Here is a 21,954-nt window from a genome sequence, read left to right on the forward strand (position 1 = left end):
CTGCGTTCTAAAAGCCGGCACAGCAGGGCACAGCTGTCACACCCTGAAAATTAGGCACTCGTGAACGTGAGCCCACAGCAACTGCGTCGCTCTGGTGTTTGAGCATGTGTGCTGCGTGTCTACATTTAAAAAAAAAAAGAATATGAGGGTGCGAAAAAGGTGGCATGTGTCCGGCCCCTCAGTTAGCATGGGATCTAGCCCAACGGTACTTTTCTGGTGCTATACCCTTTCCGTAAAAACAAAAAATATCATTTTTGAACAAATGCTCCTCTGCTCTTTTCTAATCACACATACAGCTTCCCTTTTTTTCTGTGTGCTTGCATGTGTGTGTCTGCTCGTCCCTGTGAAGGTATATGCCTTGATCCTGGGGGAGTGTTGAGGCTGGTACTGCAGGAATATGAGGTGCTGCAGCTGCTGACAAACAGATATTACAGCTTCATCAGTAATTTGACTAACAATAATAAAGTGTATTAAATGTACTAGAATTACTGTCTAGTATCTGCAGGTCAAATTCGGCTCTTTACCGCCATCTAGCAGCAGCAGTTACAAACTACTACTAAATCAGCAAACATTACTTTCTTCAAACCCCTCCATGTTCTTCATTGGCAAATTCTAAACTGGGATTTCACTTTTAAATCACAACCAAATTAACACCTGTTAGCTAACTAAATAGAGACATATAAAACAATAACAATGTTAAATAGTTTATTTAAATGGCAAATATACTCATCTTCCTTCCACAGAAACAGAAGCTAGCTTATGTTTGTCTCCTGAGAGACTCAACAAGACACTACTGTGACATATCATTATCATATAATGCCAAAGATGTTATGATTAATGTGGTGGCAAACGACTGCATACTTACACATCCAGCAGACACGAGGCAACACTGCAGCTGTGAGTCTGGCCTCTGTAGCTCTGGTTTGATCTTCACATATTGTAAAAGGAATATGGGTCTTCAGCTCGTAGATATTCGACTAACTTAATCACGTGGTTGCAAACATTTTCTGGCATCAGCAGTGTTGATAGAAGATGTTGCAAAAGTAGTAATACCACAATTTACAACTTTGTTTATCCCGAGGGAAATCGGACAAGGCACCAAGTTGACTATTTCTGCAATGTAAACGATCGGCTGGTTGTGAATGATAAAATAAATTTTTAAATTTGCATTTGTGATGCATTTATGTTGCTTTTATTTTGTTATTTCCCATGAACACAGGAGTGCTTTTATCTTGAAGAGACAGCAGACATAAGTTATATAGGACATAGGTTATGGAAAACTGACTACAAGATAAACAGTGCATTAACGTGAAGACGGGGATAAACAACACAAAAGATAAACAAGTAATACAGACAAATGGGGAGACTTTAACAGGAGTTTAGCTCCAGTCGAGAGGGCAACAAGGTATTAACTGCATTCATTTGGGTCTAACTGACTAATAACTTTGAGTTTTTGTCATACATGCTGACTTTCTTGAGTCTTGTTGTGCCTTAATTATAATGTATTTTCAATTTGCCTCTCCAGGCATGAGGGCTCTGTGTTGTGGGATTTTCAAATATAGGTATATTTTTTTCAGCATGTTGCAGTTTCAGAGATCTAACAGGAGAAATCTATGTAACTTTACATGGCAAAAAAAGTCTAATGAGGGTCAAAAAATTTTCTAAAAACATGCTCAACCAGCCCATTTGTTTGTGCCTCTATGGTAAAGGTAATGAAGCTAAGCTAATGTAATAACAATTGACTATTTGCTATGAAATAAAAAGAGTAATGTGATAAATTTATGTTATCCATTATATATAGCTATATATACTGAAATTATCTCTAAAGTATGATTTTCTTACTGTCTAAACCCATGTTCGAACAAACAGTTGAATTATTATTTAGTGATAAAGGTAGTAATGCTAAAATAATACATTCATATTTTTATAAAATAAAAAATTCTAATCACTGTTGTTATTGTCATATATTTAATGTTATTCTGTTCTATATTTGATGAAAAAAAAAATCTATCATTCGTCACTGAGATGTTTTTAAAGTACTGTTAAAGTAAATATCTGCAATAAATGCGTGGAAATAATACTAGCAGTGGTAATACTACTTCCATGATAAGAATTTGACATATTTTGGTACAATAACATATTAATAGCAGTATTAAAATACTTTTTGTTTGTTTGTTTTGCAACATTTTAACTGTTTGGTAAAGGCCTATTCCTCAAAAAATACAATCTGATTACAAACAAAAAAAAAACATGACAGTTGATATTATTGCCCCAAGTAAATTAAAAAAGGCAAAAAAGAGGACACAAAAGTGTTAATAGTTGGTGAAATCGCTCCATAGCCATTTATAAATACCATAAACTACTAGCAATGCACAAAGACAAACAATTCACCAAGAATAAAATCTTTAAAATAAGACACAATTATTTTGGACTGTCTTAGACCACAGGAACATGTATGAATTTTGAGAATGGGCGTAGTCCCCCTTTGAAGGTGAAGTGTGAAAGATTTAGGAGAATTTGGCGGCGCCCAGCGGTGAATTTTAGATTGCAACCAGCTGAAACTTCTGCCAGCGCAAATTCCTTTAAGTGTTAATTGTTCTGGAGGTTTTAAGGAGGTGGAATTATGCACAGAGGTCTCTTCCTCTCCAAAACAAACAGATCACGGGTCTCATTTATAAACACTGCGTACGCACAAAACGAGGCCTGAAAGAGGCGTACGCCACTTCCCACGAAAAAGTTGTGACCCAGCGTTGTTGGGAGAAACTTTGACTCATGCTTAGGAACATTTTGAAAGCAGGAAATTGGCGATGCAGATGGTGAATAGGAAGCATGATTGTAGAAACTGTCGAATATATTTTGGTGTGCGCCATTTTTGACTTTTGTCGTTCATACATTTTTAGTATGGATCCTACACATTGTTGTATAAATGAGACCCCTGGTGGTTAAAGTGGTTAAAACACAGAATAAAGCAGTTCACATTACTAATCTGTGTTTCTCCCAAACTGTTTGGCATGTCACTGACAGTCAGTAGCCCAGCACCTGATGACATGTGCTCACCTTCTCTCTATTATAACATTTCTGTGCCCAGACATTCAGGAGGTTTTTCACAGTGACCCAAATTGTCCGCAAAGGTCTCTTCATCTCCATGAGAAATGGATCCTGTGATTTAAAGCTTTAAAATCACTCGGTACGTTTACACACACACGCAGTAGTCGAGCTAAGCTCATAGCTCAGCTAATCAGTCAAGTCGGACTTCTCGTCTTGTCTGAGTTAACATGCAGAGGAGAGAATCAAATTTTTGACCAAGTAATGTCTGACTGCCTCGACAGGCGGCGGTGTTTGTTTGTCTGGGAGTTACCGCACTGCTGCTAGGTCAACAGCCCGCAAAAGAAAAAGTGGTGCATGTGCAGAACGCAGAGTCCGACTCCAGTCGACTCCAGTCAGACTAAGATTTTCAGTGGAATTATCTAGGTGTGTTAGTCGAGCTATAGATAGTCCAATTTCAGTCAGACTAAGCTGTTTACATGCATTCAAAAGTCCGGTTTCAGTCGTAAGCCAATAATTGATTTTCTCAAGCTGCATGTAAACTTACTGACTGAGTTGAGCAGCTTTACTTTTTTTTTTTAATTTAAAGGCTGCTCATGGCAGAGGGGCTGCCAACTACTAATTTCAAATGATCCTATCTAGAGCCAGTGTTCGGTTTGTCCATCCTGGGCTACTGTAGAAACATGGTGGTGCAACATGGCGATCTCCATAGACGAGGACCCGCTCCCTGTGTAGATATAAACGACTCATTCTGAGGTACCAAAAACACAACAAGTCTTTTTTCAGGTGATTAAGCACCAAAGAAATTCATATTCCATTTCCGCCAAAAAAACCTACAAACTGGAGCTTTAAGATTTCCATAGCCAAGAACTGCCTCTCTGTAACTGTTCTGCTCATAAGACTAAAAAGTGTCAAATAAACGGACTTCTGACAAATGTAACACGGATGTGAACGGCACTTTATTTGTATTTTATCCTTACACTACACATAAATTATGCACTGCAGCATGCTGATACAGTTATGTGGCAGTTAAAGGCTCAGTTCACCCAAATTATGAAAATGAAGGAAAAGCATGCATAGTACTTGTCTACGCAGGCGGACAAATATAAGTCAAGACTCGGCATTGCGGCTGACTGACGATCACTATAAAACCGGCACGCCGCAGGAGGCTAAGCGCTGGAGATAACTTTGATGCGCCCACAAACTGATTCACACTCTCTCTTTTACTCGGTTAATTTCTCTTTAATGCCATATCACAAAGCCCTGCATTTCATACATACGCTAGTGCAAGGTATCATAAGAATACAAGTAACAGGATGTCTGAAATTGTCTTCACCCCTTCTTTGTCCTGCAATGAATGAGTGCACTGACTTTCTACTGCGCCACAGCGCCACTGTAGCGGTTGGGAGGTGTGTTGCACATTGGTAGTAAGAGGCAATGAACGTCATAGGGTACGTCCCAAGTCCCTTAAAATTACTGCTAACCACCTTATCTAGCCACCTTACCTAACTGTTTAGTCCCTCCCACTTAGGAAAACATGCAAGGAGTCAGGAGTTAGGAGTGAGGAGCGAGGATTGCTAATTAAGAGACATGAGACGGCCTTACTCTGAAGCGTCACGTAAAGCGTCACATTATATTCGCTGATCAAAGCCATAACCACACCCCCACCGTCATGACTCTGGTCACACAGGTTTGCATGTATTACCATTGTTATTGAGTCATTTGCCGAAGTTAGTCGCAATTAAAGAATGGTCTGTAGCCCTGCCACTGTCACTGTGATGAGCATCATTATCATTATTATTATCATCATCATTATTATCACTATTATTAAATCCACTCACCATCATTCAACAAGTCAGCTGCTGAGTGAATAAGACATCAGACCTGTCAGTCTGCCTCAGTCAATTCAGTTTTATTTATAAAGCCCAATATCACAAATCACAATTTGCCTCACAGGGCTTTACAGCATACGACATCCCTCTGTCCTTTGGACCCTCACAGCGGATTACTGTGAACTCCCCCAAACAAAATCTTTAATGGGGGAAAAACGGTAGAAACCTCAGGAAGAGCAACTGAGGAGGGATCCCTCTTCCAGGACGGACAGACGTGCAATAGATGTTGTACAAAACAGATTAACATGATATATTAACAGTAATCCTTATGACACAATGAGACAGAAAGAGAGAGACAGACAGAGAGAAAGAGACAGAGAGAGAGAGAGAGAGAGAGAGAGAGAGAGAAAGAGAGATGCAGGACAGACAGTAGCTTACAACAACATTAATGAAAGTAATAATATTAATTAATATTAATATTAATAATTAATATTACCTACAAGTTATTAAACATTATTACACTCACATGACATGCAGGACAATTAATGATGAGCAAATGTGTGTGTGCGTGGTGTTATATCAACACGTGTGGTTCTGGACTCGAGCAGCTGCACATTTAACAGCCACACATCACCGACAGTCCGCTGAACAACGCAACGGGTTGTGAATGAAATAAACTTAATTACAACATGACAGTCTTGCACGAAATATCATCAGCGTTACTCTTTGTAGTCACGTAGGCATGTGAATTACAGCATTTCATTGCAAAGAATGCATGTAACGGGTACGCTTGCGCTGTTTCTCCGCCATCTCGTTCAAATGAGCCAGATGTAGGGGGCGGGTATTTATACGTCATGGCCTCAAGCTGAAAAAGACTTCCTGTTAGGAACCTCTCGTGTTACCTTACACATCGCACCTAACAGATCCCTCCTAACTCCTAACGCTAACTCCTTACTGGCAGGAATAAGAGACATGAGACGGCCTTAAAGATGGCGGACCTCGAACGACTTCCGGTTCAAGTAAGGAGTTAGGAGTTAGCAGTATAAAATAAGAGACTTGGGACGCACCCTTGGTCCAAGGCTAGAGCCTCTCACTACCAATGTGTAATACACCTCCCAACCGCTATAGTGGCGCTGTGGCGCAGTAGAAAGCCGGTGCACTCATTCATTGCAGGACGAAGAAGGGGTGAAGAAAATTTCAGACATCCGAGATAAAATGCATGTTTAATGAACAATAACGGAAAACACACGGCAACCCCCCGTACACCTTCCTAACATCTGTGCCTATGAGGTGAGTACATTACATGTTTGATTTGAACGTTTATGGAGACGTGAATCGGTCTAGACCGAGAACCCCCAAACAAAAAACGGGGTTCGTGGTCCAAGGCTACCAGACTTACCGACATGACACACACACACACACATGGCTCCTACACTCGGAAAAGAGGTAATAGTTTTTTGATTTGGGTGGTGCAGCGGTTGCTGTCCTGAGGAGTGCACAGTATTTCTAACCTCATTGTGGCCACCTGCTAAATAATCAAGGTGCACATAAAACCTCATGAATAAATAACAGACCACACGTTCATGCTGAGTTCATTTCTTGACCGTGCTGTAGAGTGCAAATAAATCCTCCCCATCTTCTTGACGTCTTGTTCTGTGAAGGGACAAATAAAGTGTTCACACACTTTATGACTCAGCGTGTATTTTTTAATCATGTAGTGATTAGAATTTGCTGCTCACCCCGGGGCACCACTGGCACTTTCAGTTTTGATAGCAGTGTATTCAACACCGCTGTCCTCGTCCTCGTGCCTGTGGGGCTGAGCTGGCCTGACGTTAGAGTAGAGAGCTTCTTCCTGGTTCTGAGGGAAGCTGATGCTGGAGTAATGAAGCTCATCCTGCTGCTCTGCTGGTTGCGTTTGTGCTGCAGCTGATGGGACGTCATACACTGGACCCATGTTTAGCTGACGGGACAAACAGAACTTTTTTTAATGCCATGTTGCACAAAATGACCTTCCCTGTTGGATTTGGGGAAGGATCATGGTAGGTTATTCTTGAATGATACAAAATTCCTTCACTGGGCACTGAGGGTTTCTGGGCACAATACTTGATGCTCTTTGTTTTGGAACTGATCCCAATTTGCTGAGCCAAACAACTGTGGTCCTGAAGCCTGAGAAGTGTTTAGGCTGTTGCAATTCCTACTGTCACCAGCAGAGGTCTCTGATATTCAAAGGCTACTTCATGTTCACAACATTAACTGGTGAACCCTGTGCCACTGACAGAGATTATTTTTAACACTATATTTTAGATGTATTTACATATACATACATTGGCAGGAAGAGCAGCGATGTCTCAACAAAAAAAACCTCCAAAAAACAGCCGCTTTCCATGCCACTTTTCTGGCGAGAAAATAAACAATGTCTAGGTAAAAAACTACAGCCTTTTCTGACACTGTCCCAACAGGAAAAGCAGCGTTGTCTTGGTAAAAAATAACTACTTTTCGTGCAAATACCTGGGCAGACAAAAACAGCAACGCCTCGGTAAAAAACAACCTCTTTTCATGCCACTGTCTGTGCAGAAAAAACAGTGCTGTCTCAAATAAAAACAACCGCCTATCGTGCCACTATCCTGGTAGGAAAAGCGGTGTTACCTCTGTAAAAATAACTGCTTTTCATGTCACTGTCTCTGCAGAAGAAACAGCAGTGCCTTGGTAAAAATACCCACTTTTTTAATCCAACGTCCCTGGCAGGAAAAAGCAGCGATGTCTTGGTAAAAAAGAACTGCTTTTCAAGGCACTTTCCTGGCAGGAAAATAAGAGTTGTCTGGGTAAAAAACTATATCTTTTCATGTCACTAATGCAGCGGAAAAAAACAGATTTATCCTGGTTAAAACAACCTATTTTCATCCTACTAGCAGGAAGATCAGCATTGTCTTGGTAAAAAGCAACTGCTTTTCATGGCACTTTCCTGGCAGGAAAATAAGAGTTGTCTGAGTAAAAAACTATTTCTTTTCATGTCACTAATGCGGTGGAAAAAACAGAATTATCCTGGTTAAAACAACCAATTTTCATCCTACTATCCTGGCAGGAAAAGCAGCGATGTCTTGGTAAAAAGCAACCGCTTTTCATGCCACTTTTCTGACAGGAAAATAAGCAATGTCTAGGTAAAAAACTACTTCTTTTCATGCCATTGTCCCAGCAGGAAAAGCATTATGTCTTGGTAAAAAAACAAACACCCATTGTGCCACTGTCCTGGTAGGAAAAACAGTGATGTCTCTGTAAAAATAACTGCTTTACATGCCACTGTCTTTGCAGAAAAAAACAGCGATGTCTCGGTAAAAAAACAACAGCTTTCTGTGCCACTATCCCAGCTGGAAAAGCAGCAGTCATGTCTCTGTCAAAGAACAACTGCTTTACGTAAAAAGCCATGTATATTCTTCATCACTTTAGAAATGTTGATATGATACTGAAACATGCAAATGTAATATATTTGTTGTCTGCAGATACCTACCATGCCAACATTTTCATCTGGCAATTGGATTAGAGTCTGTAGATCCATATCACTAACACCAAAACGTATTTTCCAAAAAATTTAGCCATGCAGTTAAGACTTCCAACATTATGCCACACAATTAAATTACATGTCATTTTGATTGTGAACGAAGAATTAAAAAACTCAAAGGAATACGGCCCTCCAGAAACAGTATTCCAATTATGCAGGATAATCTACCCAAAACTACTTTTTAAAGGAAATTGTGGTGACTTATTTAAACCCAGAACTGACTGAGGTGAAGAAACTAAAAAGGAGGAAAAATGAATCACTTTTCAGCTGAGCATTCTCTCTAACTCTTTCACTTTCTCAGTCTTTTCTCACCTGTGGTCCATTGTCAGGTCTCTCTCCGCCATGATACTGTTGTGTGAGGGCCTTTTTTCTTCTGGATAGAAAAATGAGCAATTGAATAAATTAACTAATCAGTTTAGGGAACAGATAACAAAATTTTACGTGCATTGAAGAGCATAATCAGAGTCACACAGAATTGCTCACCTTATCCAAAGGAAGACAGCGAGGACTGCTAAGATAGCCAGGAGAACACAAGAGATGGTTCCTGCAGCTGCTAATTTCCAGGCACCTGTCAGGAAAAAACACTGACAACTGATTTGGGAAATACAGGATGTTTGAGTAATTACAGATTAATATATCACACCTAAATCTCCAGTAGGTGTTCAATTGTATCATGGAAGTGTCAGCAGGGCCCCCTAGCCTTCACCTGCATTCACAGTAACACATACCAACCAGAAAGAGACTCATAAAGACCCCAAAGAGATGCAAAGGAACTGCAAAGACACAGAAAACAACTACAAAAACAGGCAAAATTTCACAAAGAGACATGGAACAACCACAAAGAGACACAAAACAACTACAGAAACAGGCAAAACATTCACAAAGAGACACAAAACAACTACAAAGAGACACAAAACAACTACAAAAACAGGCAAAACATTCACAAAGTGACACAAAACAACTATAAAGAGACAAAAATGACCGAAAAAAGACATAAATATACCTCAAAGAGACACAGAACCAACTACAAAGAAACGCAAAACCATCACAACATCCTGTGTCTTGCTCCCATGTGAGAGAGGTGACAGGGCCCCTTTGCATATCTGTGCCCAGGGGCCCACTGTCTCATAATCCACCCATTAACCGCACAGAGATCATTTTCATAGGTTTGGTCGAGGGTGTGTGAAGGTATCCAAATAAAATATGTAGTAAAGAGGTGCATGTGGCTGTATGCACATAACTTACCTGCCACAACAGTCAGATGTAAGGTGGATATTTGACGTCCTCTTGTGTTCTGAGCTTCACGGTAATAATTCCCACTGTGTTCAGCTCTGATGTCAGTGATGGTGAAGATCTGTCCTGATGCTTTTGGTGAGTCTTCATCCTCCTTGTACCAGGTATAGTTAGCTGCTGGGTTAGCATCACTGCTACAGGTCAGAGTCACTGAACTGCCGTCCACTATCTCAGCAGAGGGACTCACTGACACAGAGGGAAGCTTTGGAGCATCTGGAGGAGAGTATGTATAAACAGATATGATGCAACGTGTATATGTTCAGTGACGCTAATGTGCAAAGCAGAAAACCTTTCTCACAAAGAGTGCAATAAGTTTCAAGGAACATGTGTTCAAGTGTTGCTTCTTTATAGCATGAAATTATTTCTGCAATTAACTCATCTGATTTTTTACATCTGTGTCTCATCTTTGAAACACACTGTGTCTACATGATTTGCTGATGTTTGTGAAACTTACACTGAACATCTAAAACTAGAGAAGTAGAGTTGATCCGTCCATGTCGATTCTCAGACTTGCAGTGGTAACTCCCGCTGTCCTCAGAGCTGATGGAGGTGAAAAAAATGTCTTCCTTTCCTTCAAGCAGTGTTTGGTTCTCCTTGTACCAGGTGTATTTAGCTGCTGGGTTAGCATCACTGCTACAGGTCAGAGTCACTGAACTGCCCTCCACTATCTCAGCAGAGGGACTCACTGACACAGAGGAGGCATTTGGAGCATCTGGAAAAGATTTAACAGCGATTTTTATGAATTGTGGTGTGTTGCAGCATCTGAAACTTTAGAGGAGGTCTTGTGATGAATATGATGGTTTGAATCCCCTGAACAGTGCAGTTAATATATAAATGCTAATTAAAACTGAGCTGCTCAACGAACTACAGCTGCAGACATTAATTGTGAGGAGAGCAAGCAAAAGCAAACCTTTGTTAAATAGATGCAACACATCTGACACATTTAAGCTATTTTGAATAAGCCATTTTTACTCACATTGCACATTGATAATAACATATTCAGAACTCCTCCTCCCCAGCTCGTTCTCAGCTGCACAGTAATACTCTCCAGAGTCAGAGGACTGGATGGAGCTGAAGAAATGCTGTGGTCCTTCACTGAGAGGTGTTTGGTTCTTCTTGTACCAGGTGTATTTGGCTGCTGGGTTAGCATCACTGCTACAGGTCAGAGTCACTAAATCATCCTTCATAATGTCACCAGAGGAACTCGTCAACAGCGTGGGAACCTTTGGAGCATCTGGAGGACAGAATATGCATCCATTAATATGAGTATGTTAGTGGATTTATAATGTGTGTTATCACTCTCATGACATAAGACAATAAAAATAAGAACACACAAGACAGGTAGCTTTCGTGATACTGTCTACTGTCTTTTAGGTGGTAGGTTATGTTCACCGGTGCTTTATTGTAATTTGCTCTGTACAATTAAGCGATCCATTGTCACACTCACAGCTTTCTTCTTTTAATTGTTATCATCCCTCACAATGGCTGCCAATCAGGGCTTTCGATGTGTCACACACTTATAATTCCCACGCGCGAACGGCCACAAATAGGTTCCCCGTGAAGGATTTTTAAATTGAATAGATTAAATTAAATTGCATTTTTTAGGTAGAGTTTGCTAAGAAATGGATGCCCACAACATACTAATGCAGTCAATCTTACTATATCTTATTTTACTAAATAATGATGAAAACTCTGTGTGTGTGTCTGTTCCACGTTTTTCTCCTCACTGACTTGGTCAATCCATGTGAAATTTGGCACAGTGGTAGAGGGTCATGGGAGGATGCCAATGAAGCAATATTACATCAATTGGCCAAAGGGGGGCGCTATAGCAACTGATTGAAATTGAATATTTGAATGGGCATATCTCATGCCCTGTATGTCGTAGAGACATGAAACTTTGCACAGAGATGCCTCTCCTCATGAGGAACACATTTGCCTCAAGAACCCATAACTTCCGCTTATATAGATTTTCCGCCATTTTGAATTTTTTGAAAAACACTTCAAATGGATCTCTTTCTAGGAAGTTTGAGCGATCTGCATGAAACTGGGTGAACATAATCTAGAGACCAATATCTAAAGTTCCCTCTTGGCAAAAGTTGGAAAACTTACTAAAACTGAGCTTCTATAAGGCAATGAATATTGCGGAGGGCGTGGCTCATCACATAAAGGTGTATAACATCTCAAGGGTTTCACCCATCACCACGCAACTTTGTAGGCATATGACCACACATAATCTGAGGGGACCCCTCCATTATTGACCCCATCAAACAAAATGGGGGCGCTAGAGAGCTAATTTCTTATCTAGGCCTAACCGCCATATGGATTTTTACTAAACTTGATAGATATGTAGAACAGGACGCCTCAAGGTGACTGGAGAAATTTAACTCTAATTGGCAACTGGGTGGCGCAAAGCATTTTCATCACTTCGTTACTACAAACTAAAATCATAAGGATTGGCACATCAGCAGTCCTAGCTTGCAGATTAGATCACAGGTTAATCACATAAGAGCAAGTGCAAACAAACGCTCTCAAAGTTTGAATTTCCACTCCAGCCACGCCTGCTTGTAAGATTTGACGCTTCAAGCTCGCAACTACATTCCACTTGACGATGAAGCCGACTTCATGAAGGAAGCAGAAAATGGCGCCCTACAGCAGAGAGGGTGAGTAATGATTCAATGAGATTTGTGACAGGTAACTGCACAGTGACTGCTCTCCTGCCCTGGATAGTCAAAGGGTTTCTTCGAATTCTCTTTTCATTTTTAAGTCTTGCTTTTTCATACCAGCATTTACTTGTACTGTTACTTTCTGGGGTTGCATAGTAGAGTAAACTCACACACTGGAGGGGAGCGGTAACTCTGATAGGCACAGGAATAACTGTCTGCAAGATTGACGTATCCTCCATACGAAACAGATGTTTCTCCCTGAATCTCCGTCTGATTCTTGTACCAAATGAAGGAGAAATGACCAGAAGGAAGACAACTGCTGTGACAAATCAGCTTTGGACCCGCAGGAGACCAGATCACCTGCACCTGTAAATCTGGATCTGTCAATAAGGAACAGGGATGTCACAAAAAATTACACCATGCACAATCTACCACTCTACAGTGCATACCTTAATCTCTAATCTAAGCCTGAGAAGGATGTTTGTTGTAAAACATACACAACAGCACACTGAACTACAACTCATCATCTTCCTCACATCAATGTGCTTATTATCCATACTTTTTAAAATTGTATTTGCTTCCCAGTCAGTACTTTCCCTTGTGTCAGTCTTCACTTTTACCTGACCATGCATTTATCAAAATCATTTTGAACAAAAAAGCACAAAATCTCACTAAATTACATTAAATTTTGCGACATTAACGACACAAACAGCTTGTGTTCATCAGTACCTGTGACAGTCAGAGTTGTACCAGGTAAACTATTCTCCCATTCAAAGCTTCCTGCTTTGAATTTGAAGCGATACTGGGCTGAATCGCTCTCTCTCAGGTTAGTGATTCTCAGAGTGGAGTGTCCTCCCCGTGTTTTGATGTCAACACGATGATCATACTGGGAGTCTTTACTAACGTCCTTAGGTCGCATGTTATACCTCTGCTGGTCACTGAGCTTAGAACTGAACCAGAGTTTAGATTCAACATCATCTTCATAACTCTTGTAAGTGCAGGAAATGTCCACTGATGAGCCTTTGAAGGCACAGATGCTTCTGTCAGTGTACGTCACTCTGTTACAGGACTGACCATGGACACCTGAAAAATGAAATATTTTTGATTATTATTATGAAAATTAGAGTTTTTTCCTGTCATAATTCACAGCTGGCTGTATTACTGTGGATGAAGTTAGCCATGTAAAAGATGCATGAAGTCATGATACAGAAAGAAAGCTAAAAGGTTGAACACAGTGTCATGTTAGTGGAAGACTGTGCAGTAAACTTACACACTAACGGAGAGTGGACATCCTCATGTCCTTTAAGAGCACAGGAATAGCTGTCTTTAGGATAAAAGTGGTGATAAAAAGATTCCTGGTCTCTCTTCATTTTCTTTCCATTCTCGTACCAGATGTAGGAAGGATGATGAGGTAGATGACAAGTACTGTGACAAGTCAGCGTTGCATATTTACAGGATCCAAGGCATGAACTTACTATGTTAGTCTTCACCTGGAAACCTGGATATATAAAGAAACAAAAATATAATTTCTCACTGAGCTGTCTTCACACACGCATTATATTACACACACAGAAAATCATCATAGTGTTTCCTAAATGTTGAACATTTGGAGTTAAAGGGGATTTTATCATTTTAAGGTTCACACTTTGTGTTTCTCCTAAATTATGTTTACATGCCTAAATGTTGGAAAAACTTTTTTTCTCATACTGTCTGTGCTGGAACACCTGTAATCACTCCCCCCATCTGAAATGCTCAGTTTTAGCACCTCTCTCTTAAAGCCTCTCTTGAAAAAGTGCAGTCTGCTGTGATTGGCCAGCATGTCTAAGTCTTCCAAATCTGTTTAATTGGCATCTCTGCACTGTCTTTGCAGCCCAGGAATGACTGTAAGGAAAAATAACAGCACTTTCTACCTTGAAAAATTACCAAGAAACAAAATCGCGGGAAGGTTTCAGCAGGAAAATGATCCGAAAGCATGGAGAAATTAACTATCAACCAACATTCCCTGATGTTAGCATGTGGCTACTGTACATGTAGCAGCCAGGGAATGACTGTCCCCATCCCCCAGCGTATCTACCTCAAACTCAAACAAACATCATCACTTACAAAGCTCTCCACAACCTGGCTCACTCCTACCTGTCTGGGCTCCTCCAACGGCGCTATATAAATCCAATGTATTATTATCATTATTATTATTATTATTACACACTGCTCCTTTAACATGGACATCAAACACTGTATCATAGCATACAGAAAACTAGAAAAGCATAATAGCTCCCCTTTAACTTTTAGTTTCTAACAAAAATGTTACCTGTGACAGACAAAGTGACTCCAGGTGAGCCAGCATATTTCCCACCTGGTTGGTTTTGTGAACCTGAACTTGTACTCAGCTGAGTCGCTCTCTCTCAGGTCTGTGATTATCAGAGTGCAGTAGTTGTTAGCACAGTGATACTGCACACGACCTGCGTATTCTGAGTCTGCTCTCAGATCCACAGGTTCGTTATCCTGCCATTTAGTAAACCACAATGTTCTCTCAACTGTAGTATTCACTCCGGATGGGTATCTGTAGCTGCAGTGTATTTCCACTGTTGATCCTTTCAAGGCACAGATCGGAGAAGGAGTGTAAGTCACTCCCCAGTCACTTCCACCCTGTATCACTGTAACACAGAGCACATCAGGAACCACAGTCAGACTTATAACATCAGACTTGAATGTGTGGAGGTGGTTGAGAAAAGGTAACCTGGACAAACGCCAAGCACCCCAGAATCTTATCTTACGGCAATCAGCGTCACAAAACATTCATGATAAGTGTGAGATCATTTTTAACCTTAAAATGGGACAAAGACCTCTTTCACAGCAGACATTTTGGCTTGTCATTGCAGGAAAAGCACAGCTGTAACTGATGGCATTGAAAATATTCCATAGTGGTAAGGGAGTTTCAAGGTACTGGTATTGTGCATGCTGGGTCACTGGCTTGTCTTACTGGGGCACTTAATGCAATGTCTTACTGGGACACCTAATCCAAGTGAGACAGGGTGACACAACAGGGTCTGTGAGACATATTTGTGAAGCATAAGCCTCATCCTGCCTGGTTTAATCCTGTGGATCAGTGCCGGCCTGTGGCATAAGCAGCACAGTCAAATACTAAAGCGCCGTCATCCATAGGGGGCGCCACAAATAGAAAATAAAGAATCAAAATGTTTCTTTTACTATTTTTTTTACTAGTACTAATTGCGCTAGCCCTTTTTAAACAGGAATTGTGCAGATTTGCAGGAAACCCCAATCAGTCTTTTTTCAGCATTGGCAGTACAAAAACAAAATCGGGGAGTGCAGTAAAATGCCGCCTGCCTACTTTTGTTTATACAGAATGCCCCTTTTTGGGGGCAATGGGGGGCATGAGCAAGTAACAAAACGTGTAGCTCAGCGTGTGACGTAAACAGTGACGTGGGAGGGAAGCCGCGGCTGGTCAGTCCTTCGGCGATTCTCTCGTAAGTTGGCCCGTCCCTCACCGTTCCTGTCATTTGACGGTTAATGGGCTCTTCGTTTGCGAAGCGCAATTCCTTCCCCCAGTTGCTCATCTTTACAGTGTCTGTCAGGTTTGCGTTTCCCTCTTGCTACAAGCTGCTTGCTAATTCCTGCTATCAGCTGTTTATTATTTATCCACCGCCAGTGGGTCGCACGTGCGGCGTCATCAACAGCTCCTTCCACAAGTCTACAACGGCGCTCAGTGCTCCGGTTGGATCCAAACGGAGAGCCGGGGCTAGCTGGGAAGCTAGCGGAGGCTAACTGGCTGTGCTTCCCTCCGGTCATGCTGTGGCTAACGCTCCGCTAGCCGCTCACAGCTAGCTCCGGTTTGTTATTCAGGTTAAAGTGGGAAGAAGCAGCGGATGTCAGCCAGCTGAGTGAAGTGGAGCCTGAGGAGGAAGCACCGGTTAGCCCCGGTTTCACTACAGGCAGATTCACTCGCTACAGGGGCGAGGAAATAAAACCTGAACAGCCAATCAGAGTGATCTCTTTCACCGACTAGCTCCGCCACCGATTCAACATGCTCAATCGGCCAAAAAGACGCCGACGACGAAGGGCCGACGGTGCGGGACACACCGCAAAAAGTAAGGCGACAGACGTTCACTGACAGCCCGACTTTGGTCGACGGCCGATTGTCGGCTTGGTGTGTCAGGGCCTTTAAACCAAAAAGGTTCTGCCAATATGTTTACCCTTAGAGGCGGAAAATTGGGCGCCTCGAATCAACTCGCCAATCCGGCTCTGTGTGTCTAAACACTCGCAGCTTGCTGGCAAAACAGCCCAACATTCGCCGTAAATCTGGCAGTGTAAAAGGGGCTACTGATTTACAGTGTGGAGCATTCAAGCTCTGTTCACTAAAAATTAGTATTAGGCAAAGGTAAATTAAAATGTTCTCATGATGTGTTCAATGTAATCTTGTAAAATGTAGCTTTTGGAGAGAAACTTGAATAAATCCAGCTGTTTCAAGGAGAAATGTGTTGATGTTTTCACAGCACCATCAAATAGATATTGGAAAGGGAATTATGATGTATCATACATCATAAAAAGGCTTTTTGTTTTGTTTTTTTAAAAGATGTTTGTCATGTGAAAGAAGGTTATGTTCAAGGTTGTTTTATAAATGTGTATTATTGAATTTGTGCTCGTTCAAATGTCGTGTAATGAAGGACTGAATGACTTTAAAACTTTATTTTTTTTCTTTTTTAAGATATTTTTTGCCTTTAATTGCTGGGAGAGCTAAGCGTGAAAGGGGGAGAGAGAGAGAGGGGAAATGACATGCAGCAAAGGGCCACAGGCTGGAGTCGAACCCGGGCCGCTGCGGCAACAGCCTTGTACATGGCCTGCTCTATCCACTAAGCCACCGACGCCCCAAACTTTATTTATTTGTATAGTGTAGATTTCTGTGTTTCCATAGCATGAAAGAAGAACAAATAACAACAAAAAAACCCAAATAAACACCAATGTAATATCATTATTGATTGTTCATTTAAAGGTATGAGTATCGACCCGGAATTTCAAAATCGCTGCATCCCTAGTTCAATTCTGCAGTTAATTTGTTATTTTTTTACGTGTTACTTTGAGGGGTGGGGTGCCAGGGGAAGGCTTGCCTAGGGCGCTGGTTCCCAATTTCTCCAGCCACGAGGTCTAGATTTCTCCTTAGTCATTAGTTCAAGGTCTGCATTCAGGGTTATATTTGTGCTTGGCCATGTTGTTGAGCTAGTTTGCTGTCTCTGTTAAGTAGCTGTCCATTACTGGACTTCAGAATAAAAGCTCTGTGCCAGAAATTCAATGTACTTCAAAATGAAATGTATTTTACAAACTTCTCGAGTCACTTTTGGTCCATACTAGGGATCGACCGATATGGGTTTTTTAGGGCCGATACCGATACCGATTATTAGTAGTCAAGGAAACCGATAACCGATATTTAGAACCAATATTCATTTGCAGTAAAAATTAAAATTTTGGTGTCAAAATTTAGAATAACACACCTGGGATTAGACTGAATACAAACAGTATACTGTTTGTTTGTTTTTGTACACTGAAAATCTGTGATAAAAAGACCTTAAACTTTTGTAGAAAAACACAAACTCTGACGCAAATCTTGGTTGAAATGGTTGGTTGTTTTATTATATAAAAACCAAAAAGTGCAGAGATCTCTTAAAGTTCACTGAAAACGAAATGTCTCCCTGATTTTTTTATAAAATCAAAGTAAAAACTGAACTGCACAGTATTAAAATTTGAGTCTCGGCAATAAGTTAAATTATCTAAAAACAAAATGTTCAGGGATCTTCTAGCAGCATTTATAAAAGTTCACTGAAATAAATAACAGTTAATTAATGATGTCTTCTGTTCTCTCTCAGGTACATCTGATCCAGCCTGATTAAGTGCAAACCAATAAAGAGGGTGGCAGGAACAGGAACCTTGGCTCACTTCATTTATTGATAGCTTTAGTAGTTATTACTTTTCAGATTTTTTTTTTTTTTTTTTACATCAAATAGCATAATTAGTTTATAAATAAAGATTAAACTTTCAGTGGTTACCAGACTTGTTTTTATTAAAGTAATTTGTAATTACATGTATTTAATATACCAGTCACATTTAATTTTTTCAGCAAAATGAGTACTTTAATGCCAAGTAAATTTGATTGATATTCTTCTATACTTTTTAAATGCATGTCTAAACGAACTAATGAGGCCTACAAAACAACTTCACATCAGTTGCTGAAGCTAGCGTGCATGTACACAGACACACGCGCGCGCACACACACACACACACACACACACACAGTCCATGTCAACATAGCTGCACACAGACAAGTTTCTTCTCAGCGCGACACACACACACACACACACAGTCCATGTCAACATAGCTGCACACAGACAAGTTTCTTCTCAGCGCGACACACACACACGCACACACACACAAGCAAGCGCCATACTGACCATACACAGCTGAAATGCACTGAAGTAAACTTCTACATGTCCGTTAGCTTTAGCAGCCGATGTGAAATAGTTTAAGACGACATTATTGTTTCTAATGGCTGCCCGTTGCGACTTGCGAGCAACCGTGTGAGGGGGGGAACAGACACTGAGATACAGTATGAAGATGGCGTGTTTATCAAGCATCAACAGTGGTGTTTTTAAAACTTCAGCATAGAGGATTTCTTATTGCAACTTCGACATTTTCTGTTGCCTTGCCTTCAAACATCACACTGCTGCTTCCCGGAGCAGTCCTCTCTCTCTCTCTCTCTCTCTCTCTGTGCCGCTCATAGATTGTGCCGCTGCAGCTGCATCTACCTTCAGTGTTGATTGGCTGTCACTCACTTGTGTCGTGTAGCCAATCAGTGGGGGCTGTAGGCGGGACACTGGTCACACGGCACAGAGTTGAGACTTTAGGCAGACAGGCAGAGAAAGACGGCTGCATGAGAGCCAAAGGAGCACGTTTTAATTAAAATAAACGTATTTTAATTAAAATAAGCGTATTTAATCGGCTATCGGTGGAAAAAACGGCCGATGCCGATTATCATAAAAATGCTGAATATCGGCCGATGTTATCGGCAGTGCCGATGGTAGATCCCTAGTCCATACAGAGTGGACCTGCGGCCCACCAGTTGTTAACCACTGGCCTATGGCACCAAATATGCTAGAACTGCCACTGCTATAAATGCCTCCTATTTATTTGCAGACTTGTCCCAGTTTTTGCCCATGGGATGGACTTGGGTGTTTAAGCGTAATAGAGAGGTGACACATCAGGAAAGACAAGAGTAAAGCATCATACACATTATATTTCTGTATTCATGTCTATGTGCAGTAGAAGGAGGGCATCATAGTGTCTGAAGGGGCAGTGAGGGAGCAGGAATACTTTGAAACCTTAATCTCTTCTGAGAAAAGAGAAGAAGAAACAGACAGAGTAATAATTATTAGAAGGGCATGGTTTGTGATGAAATTATGTGTTTGCTTGGTTTGGTTCCTGTTTGTGGTCAGGGGTGTGAAAGTACAGAGAAATGCAGAATGCGGATGTGAAACTCTTCTGCATTAGCACGTTGGTACTATAAAGTTTATTACTGTTACTGAAGTGCCACACTGAGGTCAATGCCACTGTCAGGATTATGTGCTTTTTAGAGTAGGCCTACATATTGTATTTTCTCTCCTCAGTTTTAAACCTGTCTTTTTTCAGCCTGATATTCTTTACCACGTGGTGATCTCTCTCCTCATTAGCATGACAGCCAGTAAAGAGAAACATGTATGGTGTGGCAAACAGTTGACACACACCGAGTAGCTCTAAATTAAAGACGCGCATGACTCTTTCTACTAATGGAGAAGTACAGACTAACCAAGTGAGCGCATTTTTTTTTCTTCTGATTATCTTAAAGTGCGGTGTGCACCAAAAACGACCTGAAAAATGACTCATTAAAAGATGATTCATTTTAAATTTCCGGTTTTAAAGCAAGCAAATGTCTGGTGTGACAGGGTTTTAAAGGTAAATATCACATTGTATCACATCATCATCAAATCTATTGGTGATCTGGTGACTAATTACCAGTAATTACTCAGTAAATTTTGCTTTAACTTACCTCCTCCTGCAGTCCTGCGACTAAAATGAGTGTGCTACATTCATTAAATTATAAATATAGATGTAGACCTACAGTACCTTGTACAGAGAGAAGGAGGAAAAGAAACCCACTAGCTGCTGCTGTTAAACTCATAGCTGCTCCGCTCATTTCTCCATATTCATGTTAGAATGTAGATACTGAGCAATATTACTAACTCAGACGAGCTCTGCTTAAAACAGAGAAGGATGTGATCTTGAAAGAAAAGTCATATCCTCTGTGGACACAGTTGAATGGGGCAGCTGATAAAAACTGCCACGGCTTTCTTCCTCTTTACATAATTAACATGCATGAGCAGCTGAATCCCCAAGATGAAGTAAAGAAATGACTTGTTTTGCATGAACTTCCTTGTATACTGTAGATTATGAAAAATAGACTGTCTTGTCTGCTTTCATTTCCCACTTTTTCAGATCCTTCCAACCCTCCCTGCTGCGCAGTAACCCCTGCTGCTGCTGCTCTCCCCCATCACCTGACCTTCCCCACATACCTGCACACCTGTTCCCACTTCCCCATCAGCCCTGTTGTTAATATACCTGACCACTTTCATTTGTTCCTTGTCAGATCATCTACTGTGCTTCTACCTTAGTGGTCCAGCGTTCTGTTACTGCCTGCCTGACCCCCTTCTTGGATGAGTTTGCCTGCTTATCTCTGCCTGTCTGCTTTTTGACTTCTGCCTGGCCCTGTGAGTTAACGTGAACTTTTACTTTGATGTTGTGTTGCAGGGTCCATCCTAACAAAACACATATCTTGACAGAACTGCCTGTTCAGTTACGGTAGCAAAGCTATGACTGGACTCTCAACAGATCACCACGACCTGCAAGAGGAGAGTCACATGACTGGCAGAGGTGTCACTATAAGCTAGTTTCTGGGTATTTTTAGGTTTCGTGGAATCTGACAGCAGCTTTGGTATCACTTGTCCCCTTGTAATTTGAATATTGAACACTTTGCATAAACATGATGATAGCTGGAATGATGTAGTTACTGAATATTTTATTCAAAAAAATATCTGGGGCCGTATTCACAAAGCTTCCTGGTACAAAGAGTTGCTCCTTGTGACGAAATTCTAGGAAAATTCTGTTCAAAACTCAGAAGTATGACGCTTAAAGTTAAGACTTGGTCCTTGCAAAAATATTATTCACAGAGCATCTTCCAGTAGAGGTGACATATATACATACAAATACACAGAAAACAATGGTTAAAAAAAAACAATTAAAGCTGTGAAACAAGTAATTAACACTAACCTATGATGCAACAGAAATAAAAATTGGCGAAATGAGCAGAGGAATATTCACAATATTTTACAATAAAAACTGATAATTTAACTGCAAAAAACCCAACAGAAAAGCAGGAAAGATTGCAGTACAGATACACTGTACTGTCTCATTCCCAACTCATTAAATTCTGCCACTTTTAGGTGTAAGATACCAATGAACAAAGGCA

At 40.9% G+C, this 21,954-nt stretch overlaps 1 protein-coding gene across 1 annotated transcript; it reads right to left on the bottom strand.

The window, feature by feature from the left end:
• Window positions 1-2,669: 2,669 nt before the first annotated feature.
• Window positions 2,670-20,718, bottom strand: LOC144462497 (B-cell receptor CD22-like). Its single transcript, XM_078166447.1, has 12 exons — window positions 20,556-20,718; window positions 14,698-15,043; window positions 13,660-13,887; window positions 13,119-13,472; window positions 12,560-12,769; window positions 10,703-10,960; window positions 10,181-10,438; window positions 9,679-9,939; window positions 8,917-9,001; window positions 8,746-8,806; window positions 6,617-6,837; window positions 2,670-6,530 (listed from the first exon to the last, which is right to left on the bottom strand). The coding sequence occupies exons 3-12, from the start codon at window positions 13,757-13,759 to the stop codon at window positions 6,470-6,472; spliced, it is 1,869 nt and encodes a 622-aa protein (XP_078022573.1). The 5' UTR covers window positions 13,760-13,887; window positions 14,698-15,043; window positions 20,556-20,718; the 3' UTR covers window positions 2,670-6,469.
• Between the last annotated feature and the right edge of the window lie 1,236 nt (window positions 20,719-21,954).

This window comes from Epinephelus lanceolatus, chromosome 3 (assembly GCF_041903045.1).
Source record: "Epinephelus lanceolatus isolate andai-2023 chromosome 3, ASM4190304v1, whole genome shotgun sequence".
Lineage (NCBI taxonomy): Eukaryota > Metazoa > Chordata > Actinopteri > Perciformes > Serranidae > Epinephelus > Epinephelus lanceolatus.